Source organism: Dipodomys spectabilis, unplaced genomic scaffold (assembly GCF_019054845.1).
Source record: "Dipodomys spectabilis isolate Male_0828 unplaced genomic scaffold, ASM1905484v1 ptg000145l, whole genome shotgun sequence".
In the NCBI taxonomy this organism is placed as follows: domain Eukaryota; kingdom Metazoa; phylum Chordata; class Mammalia; order Rodentia; family Heteromyidae; genus Dipodomys; species Dipodomys spectabilis.
This window is the reverse complement of record NW_024870822.1, coordinates 6,864,171-6,881,608: the sequence shown is the minus strand read 5'-3', so window position 1 is coordinate 6,881,608 and position 17,438 is coordinate 6,864,171. Positions and strand designations below refer to the sequence as shown.

Genomic DNA, 17,438 nt, shown 5'->3' with positions numbered 1-17,438 from the left:
GGATTCATCGGCACTGGCCACCATATGGGCCCTTGGAGAACTATTGAGATGACCACCAACACTTGAATAGCGAGGGGCTGCTTTTCAGCGCCACACAATGCCCTGCGAGTAAGGGAAACTATTAAACTCCTGGGGCAGGAGCGTTGGCAAACTTTCGTGGGCAGAATTTTGAGGCCACAATGAGCACGGACAACAAAAGGATTCTCTTGAGGCGTGCAGCGGGCCACATTGTGTAACAAGAAGCCCAGTCAACAGACTTTTCAGCGAAGTGTGTTAACCCCTCTGCTCTGCTATCATTAATCACTGTCCAAAGAGCGGGCGCCTCAGTGCTATTTAGGGCGTTTGGCTGGGGGATGGAGAGCGGATGGGGAGGGGGGAGGTAGGGGGTGGGGCAGGGCAGGGGGTGGAGGGAGGTAGGAAGGTGGAGGAGGACCCAGGCTGGGTGTGTGGGGAGGGTAGAGAGAGGAAGGATGGGGAAGGGGCAATGAGGGAAGGGGGAGGATGGGACTGGGTCCGGGAGGAGCCAGAGGAAAAGGGGAAAGGGATCTCCAGAGACATGGAAGCTGAGAAGGTAGAAGAAGAAAAGTATGCAAAGAGGAAAGAGAAGAGGGTCAAAGGAGAGAGAGAGAGAGAGAGAGAGAGAGAGAGAGAGAGAGAGAGAAGATGAGGGAGTGTGTCTTAGTAAACAAGCCTTGGTTCTTTGGGGTCACCTTGCATTATATTAGAAAGGTAGGGGAGGGAGCAGCTAGTCCCAGGGAGACAAGCTGGACTCACGTGTGCAGGCACAAGGGTCTGTGCTAATTTACTGCCCAAGTTTCTGGGTGACGTGTCCATGTAGGTTGCAGGGGAAGAAATGACTAGCGCGTCCCCTTCCCTTTCCCTTCAGGATGGGTGAATGAGGAAAACTAGAAAGAGCTCTTTTTGCCAACTAGAAAAAGTCCATGGGCTGTTGCTTTTGGCAAAAACACAGTGACCATCCCACGTGGGGGGGGGGAGGGGGAAAGAACACAATTGCCATCCCCCAGGGATGGTCACAGCCTTCTAGGAAGACTGTGAACCCAGCCCCTTTTCTGGCACATTAGGTCTTGCTAATTCAACAAAGCTGCCGAGGTCTCCTTCGGAAGACCCTTGCAGTTACCATTCTCGGCTCTCCTTTTTGCTTCTCTGACATGCCCCTAGTTTTATAGCATGGCAATTTATATAAGTTTATATGAATATTTATACTCTCTCTGTCACACACACACACACACATCACATGCATTCTTACACATGCCTGCCATCCCTACGTGCCTAGAGCCCGCTGGGTCTCAAGTGCAGGAAACATTTAAGGGAAGGAGGAAGTCACCTGGGACACCCCCCCTCCTCCCCACCCACCCCCAGGACTAGATTTCAAATTTTAAAGACAAAAACAGAAGGTTGCAGTGACAGCCAACAAGGAGAAAACCCATTGCTACAGGATGCCCTCCACGTTGCTGGAAAGTGTACACCTCTTACAATGTGTTTTCCTACTTAAACTAACAACTATAGTCACTCAGATTGGGCACTTTTTACTCCTCCCTCCTCCACCCCACACCCTTTAGTGGCTTTACCTTCCACTCTTTTAACAAAATAAAACTAGAAGTCAGACCTCAATTCCCCACACCATAGACCTAAGTGGTAGACAATTAAGATATCTTCTTTAAAAAGGCGCCCCCTCCGTGCTGCGCAAAGAAGGGGGGCTTCAATGGGCGCCGTCCACCTTCCAGCCTAATCCGTGAGAAGGCGAGAGAAATCCTCTCCATTATCCCAGCCCCAGGAACATCTGACGCTGGGGATAGGATTTGTTTCTTGGAAGGAGGAGAGGGTGGGGGAGAGACTCTGGGAAATAAAATCATTCCTTAGTTTCTTAGTGTCTAAATCAGTGAGGCGGAAAACAAGCAAGAAAAGATAGCAACCCGGTTGCGGCACCTTTTCAGCTTTGGAGCTCAGATCAAAACATTGTAGCATCTGTTGAAAGAGAAGACTGACTAAATCCTATAGAGGGCCGGGGTATTATGGAGGGGGGTGGGGGTGGGAAGGGAGGAGGAGATAAGAGAAAGTGTCTCCGTGATCTCCCCCCCCCCCAAAAAAAACCCACCAAATCACTGGAGAATTCGGGGCTGGATAGAGTTGTCTCTGGTTGTCAGCCCACCTCACGATTAGCGTGGATCAGATGGAAACCGTATTTGTCTCCCTCTAAGACCTAACCTTGCCTTATGCTTTTGGAGTAATGGACCCTTTAACACGTAAGAGGAGCTTTCTCCCGGGTCGGGAAAGGGGGCCAGGAAAGAAGGGGAAACCTTCTCGGCCACTGGGCTAAGCTCGCTTGGGACCACCATGCGCCTTTCCCACCGCAGCAGGGGCTGTGGCCGTGGGACAGGGTGGGGGGGGGGGGCAATCCTGGAGGCCTGAGTCCTCTGGACAGGTGATGTCCCAATGTTCTCTAGTACCTAAGCTTGTAGAACTGAAGAACTCCAGGATTAGCGCCACCTCCCGCCCCAAATGTCACCACCAGGCTACTGGCCCACCAACCAACTTGCCTGGATGAAAATCTGCCCTCACCAGGCCCTGGTGGCGCTTCTGTTCTGGAGCCAGGTAGCAAAAAGAGAGTATCCATCTCCTGGGCTCCTTTCCCCCCAGCAATGAGCCCTGGCTTCTAGAAGCCTTGTGGGTGGAGGCTGTAAACTCCACTCTTCCAGGCCTGGTCTGGAGCCCTTTCCCAAGAAATCTTTGGAGGGAGACTGCAGGGGTGAGATCGGCAGGGGGAATGGACGTGTGGAGTGTGAAGTTCAAGCGATCACTGGGGTGTGTCCAGTGTGACCGTGGGGATCCTACTGTTTCAAATCACTGATCTCGGTTGTCTACAACTGGGCAGATCACTCGCAGGTCCGGGAAAGTGTGAGCTCAGTGATGCACTCGCAGGGGTGGTGGGTTCGAAGCCCCGCAAGCGGTGGAAAGGGTGATGCAGAGAAGTGGAGCCCCTGGCCCAACAGGAGGCCTTCCAGCGGCCAAGCGGCCGCGCTGGGAAACAAGGACCGAGCGCTTTGCTCCCTATCTTCCCAGTGTCCGTCCTATATTGTTTTCTGCTCTTAAAACTGACATGTCTAATTGGCAATTGGTGCCGAATCGTGTCCAGAGGTCTCTTGTGGAACATTTCTACAGCTGTCTCCTTCAACTAGACGCTTATTCATGTCGCCTTAATGAGAAACAAAACGTTCTCTAATGAGCAATTACAGAGCGACAGGATTGTTCCCATAACAAATTCTTGCGAGTGACAGAAGCATCCTTTGTACCAGATATTTCGCATACTGTTACCGATTTTTCCCTTCTCTAGCCTGGCTCCGTGGAGGCGCGGGGCACGCGGAACCGACCTGAGGTCCCCAACGTGGGGACTAGCGGGCAAGCCCCGGGCAGCCACACGGTCATCGCGGTCCCTACGTGCCACCCCCGCCCTGGAGCCTCGGCCCGGGTCCCCAGGCTCTGTAGTGCTCCCAGGAGTGAGACGCCACGTCCCATTATCCCGCATATTATCTCCTTGTCACGAGGACAACAAATACCGATTAATCTTCCTAGTAAACTGTTTCCTATTCTTGACCAAGCTACTTGTGGGGGGAGGGGGCGGAGATTGCTAACCGAGCCCCACCCGCTCCTTTCCCTCCACCCCTTCCCACAGACCCCACCTCTGCGCCCAGCCCCGAGCCCACAGCGCACCTCCTAGTCTAGTTAGTAGCCTCCTCACCTACCCCACCTCTTCTGACTAGTCACCACCCACAGAGAGTGAGAACTGGGGGCTTAACCGGAGGGGAGGGGGGAGAGAGACGTGAGATGTTGACCTGGGTGCTTTAGTTGGGAAAGCACCACTTCCCATGCTCAGGCTTTCCTCTGCGCCCTACTCATAATCACATAATTTGTCAATTACGGCAAAAGGCAAAATGATACAATCATGTTTACCTCGCAGCCTGTCAGTGTGTTAACTTGTCACATTTCTACAGCAAGGGGGCTCTCCGTGCATTGTAATGTCATATTTGAATGGGGCCACCACAGTGCTTTGCTCTTACACATACTCCTACCCATGAGTGCGCACACACACACACACACACACACACACACACACACACACACACACACACCCCTAAGGTCAACAAGATGGTTTAACAAATACCACCTACATACAATGCAAGTCACGGTGACCTAGGCTTTCTGGCGCAGTCCCCTTACTACATTCTCCAGGTACCGAAGCCTGGAAGAGGAAAAGGTTGGAGCAGGAGAGGATGTCCATGGACAGAGGGAAGGATAGCTTGCGTAGATTACCTTGTGGAGGTTGCCCTGGCACCGAAGTCCCGGGATACCAACCAGGGCGGGTGCCCCAGCTTCCGGTCTGTCCATTCAACATCCTTAGCTTATCATACATGCCGTCTGCGCCCATCTGTTGCTTTTCGCTAGCCAGGTTGCGAAGAACTCTGTTTATTGATGACACCTGCAAAGCAAACCAAATCAAGCCAAATGGTAGCGTGTCCTGAAGATACACTCACTCCAACCATTTTATGTCCCCCATCTCAGCTCACCCAACACTTGAAAGAATGACTCTCAACACATTACAAAGCTCCCAGACTCCCCTCTCCCCCCAGTGAGTGAGTTTGAAGTTACTTCATGAAAAGAATGATGACCATCTTTTTGGGCATGGAGACTGAGTTGGGTAGGAAACTGGCAGGTACTTCATTTTCTCTAGGTGTCTTTGGTGACCTAATGCAGGGGATTGTTTTCTTTGTTTAAAACCTTCCTGATCAAAGAGTTAGACTTAGCCTAGAAATTGCTCTCATACTATTTGATGGTTTTCTATTAGAGCAGAACTAGGTGTAAGATGCCTGAAGAACTCAGGCAGATGCATTTGTAGGGAATAAGAACCAGTTTTCATTTTTATTTTCCTTCTTGATTCAAGTGTATTTCCCCAGCCTCTGCCCTTTGGTTTGAAGCATGCAAATGAAAAGAATAACTTTCTACACTTGATTCCTATATCTCAGACAAAACGTCAGGGCATTGCTCTCAATATCTGGCAGGTACAGGGGACACTTGCGAATCAGGGAAGGGACAATAATGAAGAGACACTGAGAGAGTGAAGAGCAGTAAAGAAAGAGGTGGCAAAAAGGAGAGGAAGACAGCAATGTGGATCTTAGTGCAGTGAAGGCAAATGTTCTCAGTGAACTTACACTTGGTATGTTATCGTTGGTACAGACCCCCTCGGACAATAATCTGTCTCGGATTTCCCAAGCAAAGATGGACGGGCACTCCCGCTTATACTGGGCTATTTTGCTTACAACTTCTGGAGTCGCTACTCTCGGTTTACTACCACCGATTGCCCTGGGTCTGATGGAGCCAGTCTCGTAATACCTGCCCAGAATTTTACTCACACATCCGTTGGACACCTGCATAGGGGAAGTGGACAGAAAACCACATTATTAATGATTTCAAGACAAAAATAAAATTGTTTAAGTATGCATTAAACAATGACAAGCTTACGTTTTGATTGTCCAGCACTTGGACTTTTGCATCTGCATGGGTCTATAACACAAAAATATACCTTCAATGGTATGAGAACTTACTGTAGAGAGCTTTTTTTTCTTAAAATTACATTTGTAGCCCTAAAAACTACAAATATGATGATACTTTCAAACATTTTTGAACTAAAAAAATAATTTTTAAAAATTTAAAAACTGTTTTCCTAAACAATGCCTGAAGATGCATCAAAACGAAGTCAAGTTAATTTTTGTTTAGTGTGCTGATTTGCTTAAAGTGGCATCATGTCTTAAAGAACAAAGGAGAAAAGTTAACTGAATTTTTGCATTTTCTTTTCCCTTACAAGTATGCCCAAATGATTAAATGTGAATTAGAAAGGGGCAGACAGCATTTGCTTTTTCAAATCAATATATATGCTTTGTATGCATGAAGAATGCAAACAAATCTATCAAAATCTAAGGTGAGCCAGGGGGGATGGGAAGAGGAGAATTAAATTAGGCCAGTTTATATAACTCAGCTCCTTACAGTTCATAAACTGTTACTACAATAAATGTATGCCTTTATCAAATGAAAAGAGAAAGGTTTAAAAAAATCTTCACACACATTTTTTCCCCTTAAGCAGATGAATTATCTTATGTAACTGACTCAGGTTGCTTGCAAGAGGTAGGGAAGGATGGTGGAAGGGGGGAAAGCGGGAAGGCAGGGGAATGGGGATGGGAACTGGGCCCAATAGGTAAAGGTGGGGGGGTCCATAATTAGCGAAGTTTACAGTAAGAAATGAAGAGAGAGCGCTGAGAGTGGAGGGCCGCAGGGGGGCGGCGGATGGGGCGGCGCGCCGGGAGGATCACCTGCAGAATTCGGGAAATGTCGCACGGCCGGGCCCCGCTGTGAGCTAGCTCTACGATCTTCTGCCGGGTGGAGTCCGGCAGTGGCCTCCCGTTGACAAATACACCACCGAGCTGATTCACTCCGCTGTGACCTGAGGAAAGGAGGAAAAGAGGAAGAGAGAAGAGGAGAGGACAGCAGATCAAAGGGAAAAGGAAGAAGAGGAGGAAGAGTGGAGAGGAGGAAGAGGAGGAGGAGGAGGAGAAGAAGAGGAGGAGGAGGAGGAGGAGCAAGAAAGAGGAGGTGGAAGAAGAAGAAAAAGAAAAAGGAGAGAGAGAGAGAGAGAGAGAACCACAATGCATCCTTAGCTCCCTGCCAACCTGTGCCAACCTCAGCAATCAGGTCCTTGGTATTGCTCAAAACACCCATGACAATAGGAGCACTAGCCCAGCAGAGCACTGGGCAGCCGGGCCTCACATACATTCTGTTCTCTGCACCCTGGATTGCTGAAACTCCAATGTCAGACCCAGGACAACCAACAAACCAGCAATGTTTCCAGCCCACTCCTTCATAAGTGATCCAGCTGCCTTGAAACTCACAAGGTGCAAACAAACTGGCTCTACAATTTTCTTCTCAAGAATCCTTCTATATATCTTTTCAAACCCAGATTCTATAGCACCCCACTCCAGCCTCTGTGGCGTAGGAACCGTGAAAGCAAATCCCACAGCCCCGCACAGCTCTGTTGGACATTAACATCCAGAAACATTTGCATCATGATCAAAACTCCAGCAAAGGCACCCCCACAGCACAGGGGCTTTGTGGACTGCTAGCATTATTATTATTATTATTTATTTATTTCAATAGAAGAGAAAGGAAAAGAGTAGAGAAGAGCCAAAGCAACAAATCTGTAGCTAGTGAACCCTTCGCTGGGTTTTTGTGCCACCACTTTCAAGCACTTAGGTTCAGAACCCGCACCCAGCTGAACAGTGCTCCAGCCCCGCAAGTAGAACTGAGAGCGAGGAGTTTTCTCACCCAACACCAACACACTTGCTTTACTTTAGAAGCCGAACTCTCGCCCTCCCTCAGCCAAGGACACAAATACTAGCAATTTTTTTTTAAAAGACAGAAAAGAAAAAAACAATCTATCATAGTGTCTACATCCCTTCTTCTGTATCCTGTATCCCACAACCTCACCCCATTGTCTGGTCTTAGAAAACACTTCTAAATTACCCCCTCCAGAGAAACCACAGACACACAAATACATTTCCACTTCCTCAAAAATTCTCCAACCTGCAGCCCCGACTCTAGCAAGCAGCCCTCCCAGGAGAAGATGTGGCTTCCTGCTCGTCTCTTCTCTCTTCTCTCTTCTCCTCTCTTCTCCTTGGAGCCTCCTGATAAATTGACTCCAGGAGCCTGAGCTTCTTAGCAATAAATAAGCTCCAAATATAGAAGAGGGGGGAAAATATGATGAGCCTCTCTGACATTTGTCTTTAAAATAAAACTAGCTGCACGTCAAGTTTGAGCTTAATTTCTGGAAATAGGCGGAAGTCGCTCCGGATCATGCATGGAAGGCTAATTGAAAAGATCAGTCGGGGCGCTTGTGGCAGCCTTGTCACTTTGTGACAGTGCTCCGCTCCGGGAAATTGCATCGTCACGACAAACGGGACCGTGATAAAACGACCCTTTCCGTCCCTATTTGTAGATCACTCAGACAAGATTGAACTGCACTCGTTTCCCCTTCGAGGGGAACCGCGTTTTCAGGGTAGCCCAAGGCTTAGGGCTGGGGGGGGGGCTCACTCAGGGAGGGGGACCCAGAACTTCAACTGGATGAGAAGTGACAGGCCTTTGGGGATCTAGGCTCCAGCCAGGGCAAGCACAAGCCAGGACACATCGAGGACAGCGCTTTGCCTACAGAGCAAGGCCTATGCTGTGCTTCGGGTTTCTCCTGAATTCCCTTCATCGCCTTCCTTGGTCTCCCAATTCTCCTATAATTGCTTCAGCTACAAAGCCCCACCTCTGGGCACAGAAGCCTTCCAGAAAAAAGAAGGGCTGGCCCACAGAAATGGAGAGGACTTTCCAAACTCCGTGCATAAGCCGGTGCAATTCCAGCCTCCAGAAAAAGCCGAAAGCCGAAAGCCAGTGGAGGCATGCAAGGCCACCTCATCTTAGACTTTCCTCCTTCCCCATCTATTGCAAAAATAACGTGACCACCACAGCAGCCACTATGGCTGGCGGGTGTTGGCCCAGGAGACACCAAGAACCAGACAGTCTCTGCCAGCATCGAAATGGCAGGGAGGAAGCCCGGCTCTCAAGTCTCCCTCCCAGGTTAAGCCTCAATCATTGTGTCCCTTCCCTAGGGACGGCTGGCGCTCTCGCCCAGTGGCGATGATTATGCGCCTAGAATTCAACCGCGAAGCATCTAATAGGAAAACATATGGTGTCAATTTGGATGCTCCGCTCCTCCTGCACACCCGGGGAATGAACGGCACAAAGCCCTGCAGGCTGGCCCGCGACCCCGTGGCCCTCTGGGCCTGCCAGCCAGACCTCAGTGGTAAATGCTCGGGACTGAGAGCCTGGACCCACCTAGCCTGCTTCTAAGGAAGTCTGAGTTGGGGGTAGGGGTGGGGATCTAGTCACCTGGTAGGGTAGGCAAAAGCATTTGCCACATGATGGAGGGTAGGGGGATCCTGGCCAAGCCCTGGGCTTTGCAAGGTTCTGTAAAAACGTGCCTCAAGGCTCTACCTCTGTGCCCTTCCCTTACCTTTGTGTCTACCAACTCCTGTAGCAGTAGGAGACAGCCAGCTCCACCAGAACTGATGGGGACTCTCTTAAAGATGGGTCACCAGAAGACCTAGGCCTTCGCACACTTCAAGTGAAGCCTAAGCCCGGGTACAGACTCCAAACCTGAACCCAGCCTAGTTTTACTGGGCCTTCAGGCTGCCATCAGGCCTGAGGCTCTAGGCCTAACCCTGCCATGCACCAGCACCTACTGACTGAAGTCAGGCAGGTGGTACCCAAAACGGCCCAAGCAAAGGAAAGCAGACAGACACTGGAATATCAAAGGCACCCGTGGGCCTGGGATCACCAGGATCCAAGCAGGGAAGGGTATTTCCAATTCTTGACACAGCCTCCATGCTTTTTCCATGTCTACTAAACCCTGCTCTCAGCCTTACACCGGTAACAATTCCCGCAGTGCTGTTTACCAGCCCCACCCTGCCTCAGGCCTGGGGTGAGGCTTTCCTGCAAGGCCTCTAGCTGAAATGGGGAGGGGAGGAGCTGAGGGTGACTAGCGGAGGGAAGCCCCCCACCTGGCCTTGTCTGTGGAGACATTCAGTCTTGGTTAAATCCAAAGGGGCCTCCTTCTCCCAGCACAACCAGAAGCCTTCGCCCCGCCCTAACTCAGCCCAGCCCTTCTCTCTGGGGTCAGAGCCCGGGCAGGGGCGGGGAGGGGGTGTGAGTTACAGGATTTGGGGGGGTGGGGATGGGGTTTCTCTACCGCAGCACGGAAAACTTAGGCTGTTTCTGTTGGGCGCAGCCCTTGAGTTTCCAGAATCAAGAAAAGCAAAGCAAATGTCCTCCCCTGGCGGGCTACTTGGCGCTGAGGGGTGAAGACACTACGGCCGATCCAGGGCTTTTTTTCCCCCTCCCGCCAGGTGGCCAGACCAGCTCCAGTTGCCCTGAGCCTCTGAGCCCTCCCCTGACCAAGGCTGGTTCCCGCGCCTCCAGCCCCGAAGTCCGCAAAAGACCGAGGCACTTACTGTTCTGCATACTGACGCTGGCGGGGGGCTTCAGGATCCCAGGAGGCTCGAATTTGGGGCTCTGTTAGCAAGAAAATAAAAGTTAATCACCAGGTAGACTTGATTCCCACCCAACAGCCTGGGGCCAAGACGGGGAAAGTCTTCCTCTTTCAAGAAACTGATCTATTCTACCACTTGGGGCCACCACAGGGTCAACAAGATCCTGCTCTCCAGTGCATACCAAAATCTACCCTTCAGCCTTTCAAATAAAAATGCTCCAAGATTCCCAGTCCCCCCCCCCAAAAAAAATCCTTTAGTAGTTAATCTTTTAATCAGAAGAAACGATGACCCGATTTTGATTCCCCCCCCCCCCCATCTGTACTATGATGAGAAAATATTCTGGAATGGTTTGTTTCAATTCTTCCAGGTTTTAAAGCCCAGAGAAGCATCGCAGAACTTGCCTGAAATCTTGGATGTCTGTCCACTCTTATAAAAGGCCTCACACATCTGCACAGCCCTAGTTAAAGTCTTCCCCCTAAGACAAAACAGAGAGAGAAAGAGAGAGAGAGAGAGAGAGAGAGATGTCAAACTGATTTGGAAGCACAGGTAGATGGGTTAGGGCTCAATCTCTCTGCCATGAATCCCAGCACCCTCTCCCCTAGCCATCAATCTCACTGTTTAGAAAAGGTTGCTTTGGCCTGGTTGAGAGAATTAGAGAATCTGATCAGCTGTGGTTCCATTTTGCAAAAATATCAAGAACCAGGAAGAGAGGAAGGGGTAGGTCAGGGAAACAGTGGGATAAGGAATGGAGCTAAAAACTGGGCGAGCGGGGAGGGCATAATACCTAAACTTTAGAGGTAAAGAGGAAACCTCTAAGAACTTGGTAGTTCCTGGGGGGGGGGGGGCACAGGTTAGAGCCATCTGAGAGAGCTGCTGGTGCACATTCCCTCTTTCTGTAAAGAATTTCACCCCCTCAGTTGTCCCAAGGTCCCCAGATTTTCCTTCCCAGTCATACCTCCCTCTCCACCTCACTCCCAGCCCTTCTGAGACTTTACAAGTGGTGAGCCCAACTTTCTTCCCCAAACTCTATTTATTGTGATTAAGTTCTCTTTTGGTGTTTAGATCTCCCTTCTTTTTACTGTACTGTGACACACGCTGCCTACCTCGCCTCAGTGCTTTAAAAAGTACGAACAGGAGGGGGTGAGCATGGTCGACAAAGCCTACAGGCGGTGAACAATGGCTTCTATTCTCCGGCTTTCCCCAATCCAAAGAGCAAAACCCAGACTCCCTAACCAGCAACACAGCTTCCAACCAAATGTACCAACAACTCACCAACTCACAAAGGGAAAGGAGGGAGGGATTCTTCTCACTTCAGAAGTCCTGACCCAGCGCAGGTCCCTGAAGGCTCTCTCACTACCACCCCCTCCCTATCTTTCCCTAAAGAAGGTTCTTGGGGGAGGATGGAGAAAATAGAAAAGTAATTTCTTGTTATAAATTTCTGGAGGTAATTGTGTTACTGGTGTGAGTTGTTAGGGGCTGTAAAAAGATACAAGGGCACCGTGGGGAGCTCAATTGGGAAGGGAGAGTTACAATAAAGAGTGCATTCAGGAGGTTCGACCAAAAAAAAAAAAAGGAAGAAAAAATAAAGAGCTAAAATAATGAAATACTGACAGCATCATCTATTTTTAAAAGCATTCTTTTATCCATTTTGCTTGTAATGCTTATTAATTTTGCCTGCTTATGAGTCAAGAATTTCAAGAAGTACCTTTTCCTCTCCAAGGCCTGTTCTGGTCCAATTTTTTAACTAACTGGGAGACAGCTTAAATTCATAAAACTGAAGCTACTAAGAAGACTTTTTTCTCAGCATCTGATTGTGCCATAGCAAACAGTGGCCACAACAAAATGTAACCTCTAAAACCCTATGGGGTTTCACTCTCTAAAGAGCCTCCCTCCATCTCAGTCCTAGAATCTACAGCCCTGCCAACACCAGACATAAACCCCAACTCTGGCTAGAATGTACTTTTCCCTAAGTGCACGTAGCAAAAGGTAGAAGATGGGGACAGAGGGAAGTGAATTCCAATTGGAGGGGTAAAACTTTCTGAACTTCTCTCTTTAAACCCACCCCCTACACCATCACAATTGCTTGCCCTCATCCTTAGCTAGTTTCTTCTTCTTCTTCTTCTTCTTCTTCTTCTTCTTCTTCTTCTTCTTCTTCTTCTTCTTCTTCTTCTTCTTCTTCTTCTTCTCCTTCTCCTTCTCCTTCTCCTTCTCCTTCTCCTTCTTCCTAGCTGATCCTTGAACAGCCTCACTGATTAATTTTCGAAGCAGCTGGGAAGGTGATAGCATTTCAAGTTCCGGTTCTCCTCCATTCCCGTCTCCCCGCGCCCCCCCCCCCCCCACAACTTGGCTAAGAAGCTATCTAATTACTTAAGTAATAGTTCACACTTAATGCAAAAGTAACTTGGGAAGCAAGGCACACTAACACCGGAAGCAGTCCAGTCGTGTTCTTAGTGCCGCCAGACCCCCAGCCCAAGCCCAAGCCTCCTAACCCAATCTGGGGCTTTGTATGGCTTTGGTAAGGCCAAAGACCCACATTCAGATGGAAGTCTTCACAAATCTCAAACTCCACCAGCATACTCCACAAAAGGCCGCTGGGCTATGACCCCACTCCCTGTCCCTAATACAACTTTGAGCTTTAAATGCTGCTGTTTGTTTTAATGCCTTAATTCTCAAAATCCACACCAACCCACCAGACTCCTTAGCTGGGATGAAGGGGAAAACTCATTTTCGGGACTCTAACCCCTTCCCCCAGTAATTAGCAATTAGGATGACAAACTTTTATTCTCTAGGGCCAAATAAGATAACAACTAATCAAATTGCCTTCAGACATATGCAAAGGTCACCGGGTATTACCAAAAAAAAAAAAAAAAAAAAGTAATGTCAGTGGCAGCAACTATTATTTCTCCTTGGTTCACTTGCCAGCTTCCAAGTACTTTGCTTTTCATTTCATTTTCTGCTGTTTTTTCCCCCTCTTCAAGCCTTCTCAAGTTCAAACTAAACATCCAAAATGGCTTAGAGAGCTTGGGAAAGCAAGAGAGAAAAAGAAAGAAAAGAAAACCACAATCACTTTGTTTTTAAACTTTCCAGAAACCATGATGACTGAAGGGCTAGGTTTTCGCACTTGAAAAAGAAAGCATTTCCACTTGAAATTCAACTCCACTTCCCCCAATTACACTTGCTAAAATTCAGGGCTATTATGGCAGCACAGGGAGACTGAGAAAAATCTGCACCAGGAAAGAAGGCAACAACTTTATGAACTTTGAAAAGACACTTTTCCTCCGGGGGTCTTAGAATCCCCAAACTCTCAAATTACTCAGACTAATTAGTTGGGAGAGGATTTGATTAGATGAGAGGGAAAGCCAATGCTTTCTTATATTTTTAAGGCAACACAAAAGAAAAAAATGAGGGGATTCAGAGTACAAAAGAAGGAAAGAAAAAGAAAGAAGGAAAAAGGGAGGAAAGAGGGAAGGAAGGAAGAAAAGAGCGAGAAAGAAAGAAAGAGAGAGAAAGGAAAAGAAAAGAACAGAAAAGAAAGAGGCCACCTTTCCAGTTGGAAACTTGTTGAAATGGCAGCACTACGAGGCGACTTGGATCGAACAGGACAAGACCGAACACCCACTGAGCTCTAGGGACCAGTGATGAGGAGCACCTCAACTTTCTCCGAGAGGGGAAGAAGGTGGAGGGGCGCGGGGGGGGGGGGGGGGAAGGGATCAGAGAGTTTGCCAGCGCGAGCTTCGCTCTCAAGTTGAGCCGGACGCGGGAGCCCGGGGGGCTCGGTGGAAGCTGACAGTCCTCCCGTTTGCTGGGCTCCGAGCTCTCTCGGAGCGTGCGTCCCACCGCCTTGGCCTGCTGGCTTCTTTACCGGCTCGAGCTCGCTTGTGGTTTCTCTCCGCCTCCAGCTTGTGGCTGCCTCGCCGACTGAGTCCGATCGCGCCGGGGGCGACGGTGATGCCCAGTGCTTTTCCGCGCCAGGGTCCAGCGCCGCACAAAGCCGGAGGACCGGCCGGCGGGCGGCGGCGGGACCAGCTGACTCCCCCCCGGCGCGCTTCCGCGCCGCGCCGGCTCTCTGCGCGCTGGCTGGGCCCGGGCTGCACAAAGCCGCGGCGGCAGCAGGTCTCAGCCGCCGTCCCCAGGCCTTGGGGCTCCATGGAAGAGTCTCTTCGATCTCCCTCGAAGGCCTGGAGTCTTTGGCGACACCCGGGCCGGGAAGGGAAGCTACAGCTTCGCTTGGAACCCCGGTGGTGGCTGCTGCGAGATCCACCCGCGCTGGTGCATCGCCGGCCGCCCTCGGGGTCGGTGCCCGCCACCGCTCCCGGGGCCGTCGCCCTTCCGACGCGGGCTTTCGCTGGAAGTAGAAAGTTTGGGATCCTGCGTGGAAACTTCTGCCCAACTCTCCAGGCGTCGCCGTGGGGGGAGGGGACCAGCGAGAGGGGAGGAAGGAGGAGAAGGGGGGAGGGAGAGGGAGACCTGCCTGAAGATTACAAGAAACAATCATCATAAAGCGAGAAGAAAGCAGCGCACTCACCTTTCTGAGGCATCCTCTCTCGTGGTCAGAGCTCCTGTCAAGAGTTTTGTTTGGTTGGGTTTTTGATCTTTTTTTTTTTTTTGGTGTTTTGGTTTGGTTTGGTTTGGTTTTTCTGTTGTTGTTGCTTAAAGACCCACAACCGTTTGAAAGGATGGTGTTTTAAAAGAGTTGCTCGTAAGAGTTTTCTCCACAGACGCTGCAGGGTTGGTGTGTGAGAGCAATTCTCAGATCCCTGGGAAGGAGACAGAGATTGACAATAAAATGGGCTGTCAGCGGCTGGAGAGTGAGAGATAAAGAGTGTGGGTGAGGGAAGTGGCTGCAGCCAGCACACCTATGCTGATTGGTGATGGCTCAAGTGTGTTAATGTGTGTGTGCCGGCGCCCGGCCTCGCCTCCACCGCTCCTCACTGGCCCATTAGCGAAGCCTGACCTCTGTCATCATCCTCCAGCAAAACACTTCCTCCTGCGCCTGAACCAGAGCGGGAAATGAGGCCGAGCCACGGTTCGCTTTTCAAACCCACTAATCACTCCGCAACATGCAAATGCACCGCTCGCTCCCACACAAAATATTGCTTTATGCAAAGCAGCGCCGGGGCCTCGCGCCAGCCGATTGGATGCTCCCTCTCCCTGCCTGGTGCAATTGGTCCGTTTGTTTGAATATGAATACACTTGTTTTCGGCTCCGCGGGTGGGTCCCGGGCTCCTCTCTCCGGCGCTGGGCCCCCCGCTCCCGGGGGGCGCTCTGGCGCTCAGCGACTGCTCCCCCGTTCCCCGCGCGCACCGGGAGCCGGCACGGCCCCAGCCTTGAGGCGACGAACTTGATGGGTCAAGTGGAGACCTCTGGGCTGGGTAGTCGCGCTCCCGGCGGTCACCTCCTCAAGCTGGGGTGCGGGACTCCCAGACCACGGAGGTAGCAAGTTTCGGCTCTCCTTTCTGGCCATCCACCCCCAGTGTGTACCGAGGCCGGACGCCCCTCCCTCATCCACCCCCCCTCCCCACGCCCTTCCTACCCCCCGTCCTCGCCCGGGACCCAGGTTGCCGAACACGACGGTGGCTGCGCTCTAGCCACCTGGCCTCTAGAGAGGAAGAAGAGAAAAGGGGCCGGATCTTTGCTGGGTTCTGATAGCCTCCCCGTAGTGGTGGTTGGCGTAGCAACGCCGGGGCAGAAAAGAGGCCTCCAAGCCGTGAACCCGGAGAGATCGGCAGCCTCCGCAGCCCTGGCCTCCCGGGCCTGCCCGTTTCCCCCACCACACTCCTGCTCCTCTAGCCTTTTCTTTCTGTCTCTTTCTCCTTTCGGAAGCCGCGGTGCGCAGCGGAGCGGAGGCGCGGCCCGGGCTGGAGAGGCCCGAGTAAACACACCACTTACTTTGTGTACAGAGGATTCTTGTGAAAAGCCCTGAAGAGTCCTCACCAAACACTCACCAACTTCTCCCACGTGCCATTTGTTGACTAAGTGAGGCTGCTTTTGCAGGCGCCAGAGAGGAGGGGAAGTGAGGGGAAGATGAGAGGAGGGGGGAGTGCGGGAAGAATTGGGGGGGGGAAGAAGGGGGGTGATCAATGCTGAGAGAGATAGATTCTGCTTGTGCGTGTCCCGGGCGGCGTTCATCGTCTGTCAGCGTGTGTCTCGGTGTGTCACCGGCTATCTGTGTGTGGGTGCGTAAGGGTCCACGACTCCCTCTCCTGGGTCAGCCTTGTTCACGGAGGCGGATCTCCTTCGGCAGTTGCCAGAAAAAGCGAGCAGGAAAGTAAGTAAGTGGCCTTTCTCTTCTGACCACACACCAGAAGTCCATTTGTTGAATCCTGGACGATTACGATACACCTCAGTACACTCCAAAGGCTCCCTCTGAGCTCGCAGTTTAGGTGACAGAGGAGCCAGTGGTCTGTTCGGAGCTGTCCGGGGCTCTCTCTGGGAGCGTGTAGGCCTTGGATCCGGGGAAAGAAATTGGCCCTGGGGTATGGGACACCTTCCCTCCCTCAAAAAAAAAAAATCAGGCAAAAGGTGAATGGAGGTGGAAAAAGCTGAGACTGAGAGGTCGAAAATGAAGCCCCCAGCCTGAGACACTCGACTCCTCCAGACTTAGGAAAAGTGTTGAAAGTCAGAGTGCATCAATAGTCTGCGATCCCCAACTGGCCTGCCAGGCCGCACCTCGGAAGCCCCTGCGGAGCCGGGATGGTGACAACGCAGCAGGCTATCTCGGGCCTCCCGGCCTGGTGCAGGTCTCACCGCCCGGTGCCCACTACTGGACCGAGAAAAGCAGCTACGGATGAGTCCGGGCATAGTTTCCTGGGAGCAATGGCCACCGAGCCAGAATAAGGTTTTGCTTACGTCCTCAGCCTGAGAAGGGTAGCCCGCTTTGTCCCTTCTCGCTGCCCAAGAGCACTCGCGAGGAGCGGGGAGGAAATCCGGGCCAGAGGCGAAGGAGGTGGAGCCGATGCCCAGGTCCGCGGCCTCCTAGGCGAGATTTCGTAGGACCGAGAATTTCGGAGGATCCCCAGAAGTGTGGCGTCGGGGGGGTCCAGGTCCCAGGCCAGTCAGGATCTACGTTCTCTTTTTCTCTTTATACTTTTTCAAGGGAGCATTTAAGACGCATAGGCAAGAATGGAGAGGGGAGGAAAAGGATGCAGTAACTCCGTCCGAACTGGAGGCAAATATCATTTTTACAACCTCTCAATTAGCAACCGAGTGGATTAGCACCTTCTTAAGCTTTGCCTAAGAAAGAAGCTGCCATAATCTTGTTGCTATTTCCCCCCAGGGCACTGG

The 17,438-nt window shown here is 51.1% G+C and overlaps 1 protein-coding gene across 7 annotated transcripts in view; it reads right to left on the bottom strand.

Annotated features, from left to right (window-relative positions):
• The window catches only part of Pax6 (paired box 6), a 29,565-nt gene that overhangs the window by 7,647 nt on the left and 4,480 nt on the right, over window positions 1-17,438 (bottom strand). The window contains exons 1-5 of one of the 7 annotated variants that reach the window (XM_042691458.1): window positions 10,116-10,170; window positions 6,381-6,511; window positions 5,536-5,577; window positions 5,226-5,441; window positions 4,330-4,495 (exon numbers count right to left, since the gene is read on the bottom strand). The exons of 1 other annotated variant lie outside the window; for it this stretch is intronic. In XM_042691458.1, the coding sequence (XP_042547392.1) occupies window positions 4,330-4,495; window positions 5,226-5,441; window positions 5,536-5,577; window positions 6,381-6,511; window positions 10,116-10,125 (565 nt within the window). In that variant the 5' untranslated portion in view covers window positions 10,126-10,170. Of the gene's footprint in view, window positions 1-4,329; window positions 4,496-5,225; window positions 5,442-5,535; window positions 5,578-6,380; window positions 6,512-10,115; window positions 10,171-17,438 lie in introns of those variants that run through there. 5 more of the 7 variants (XM_042691460.1, XM_042691462.1, XM_042691459.1 and 2 more) reach the window with 5 other exon arrangements.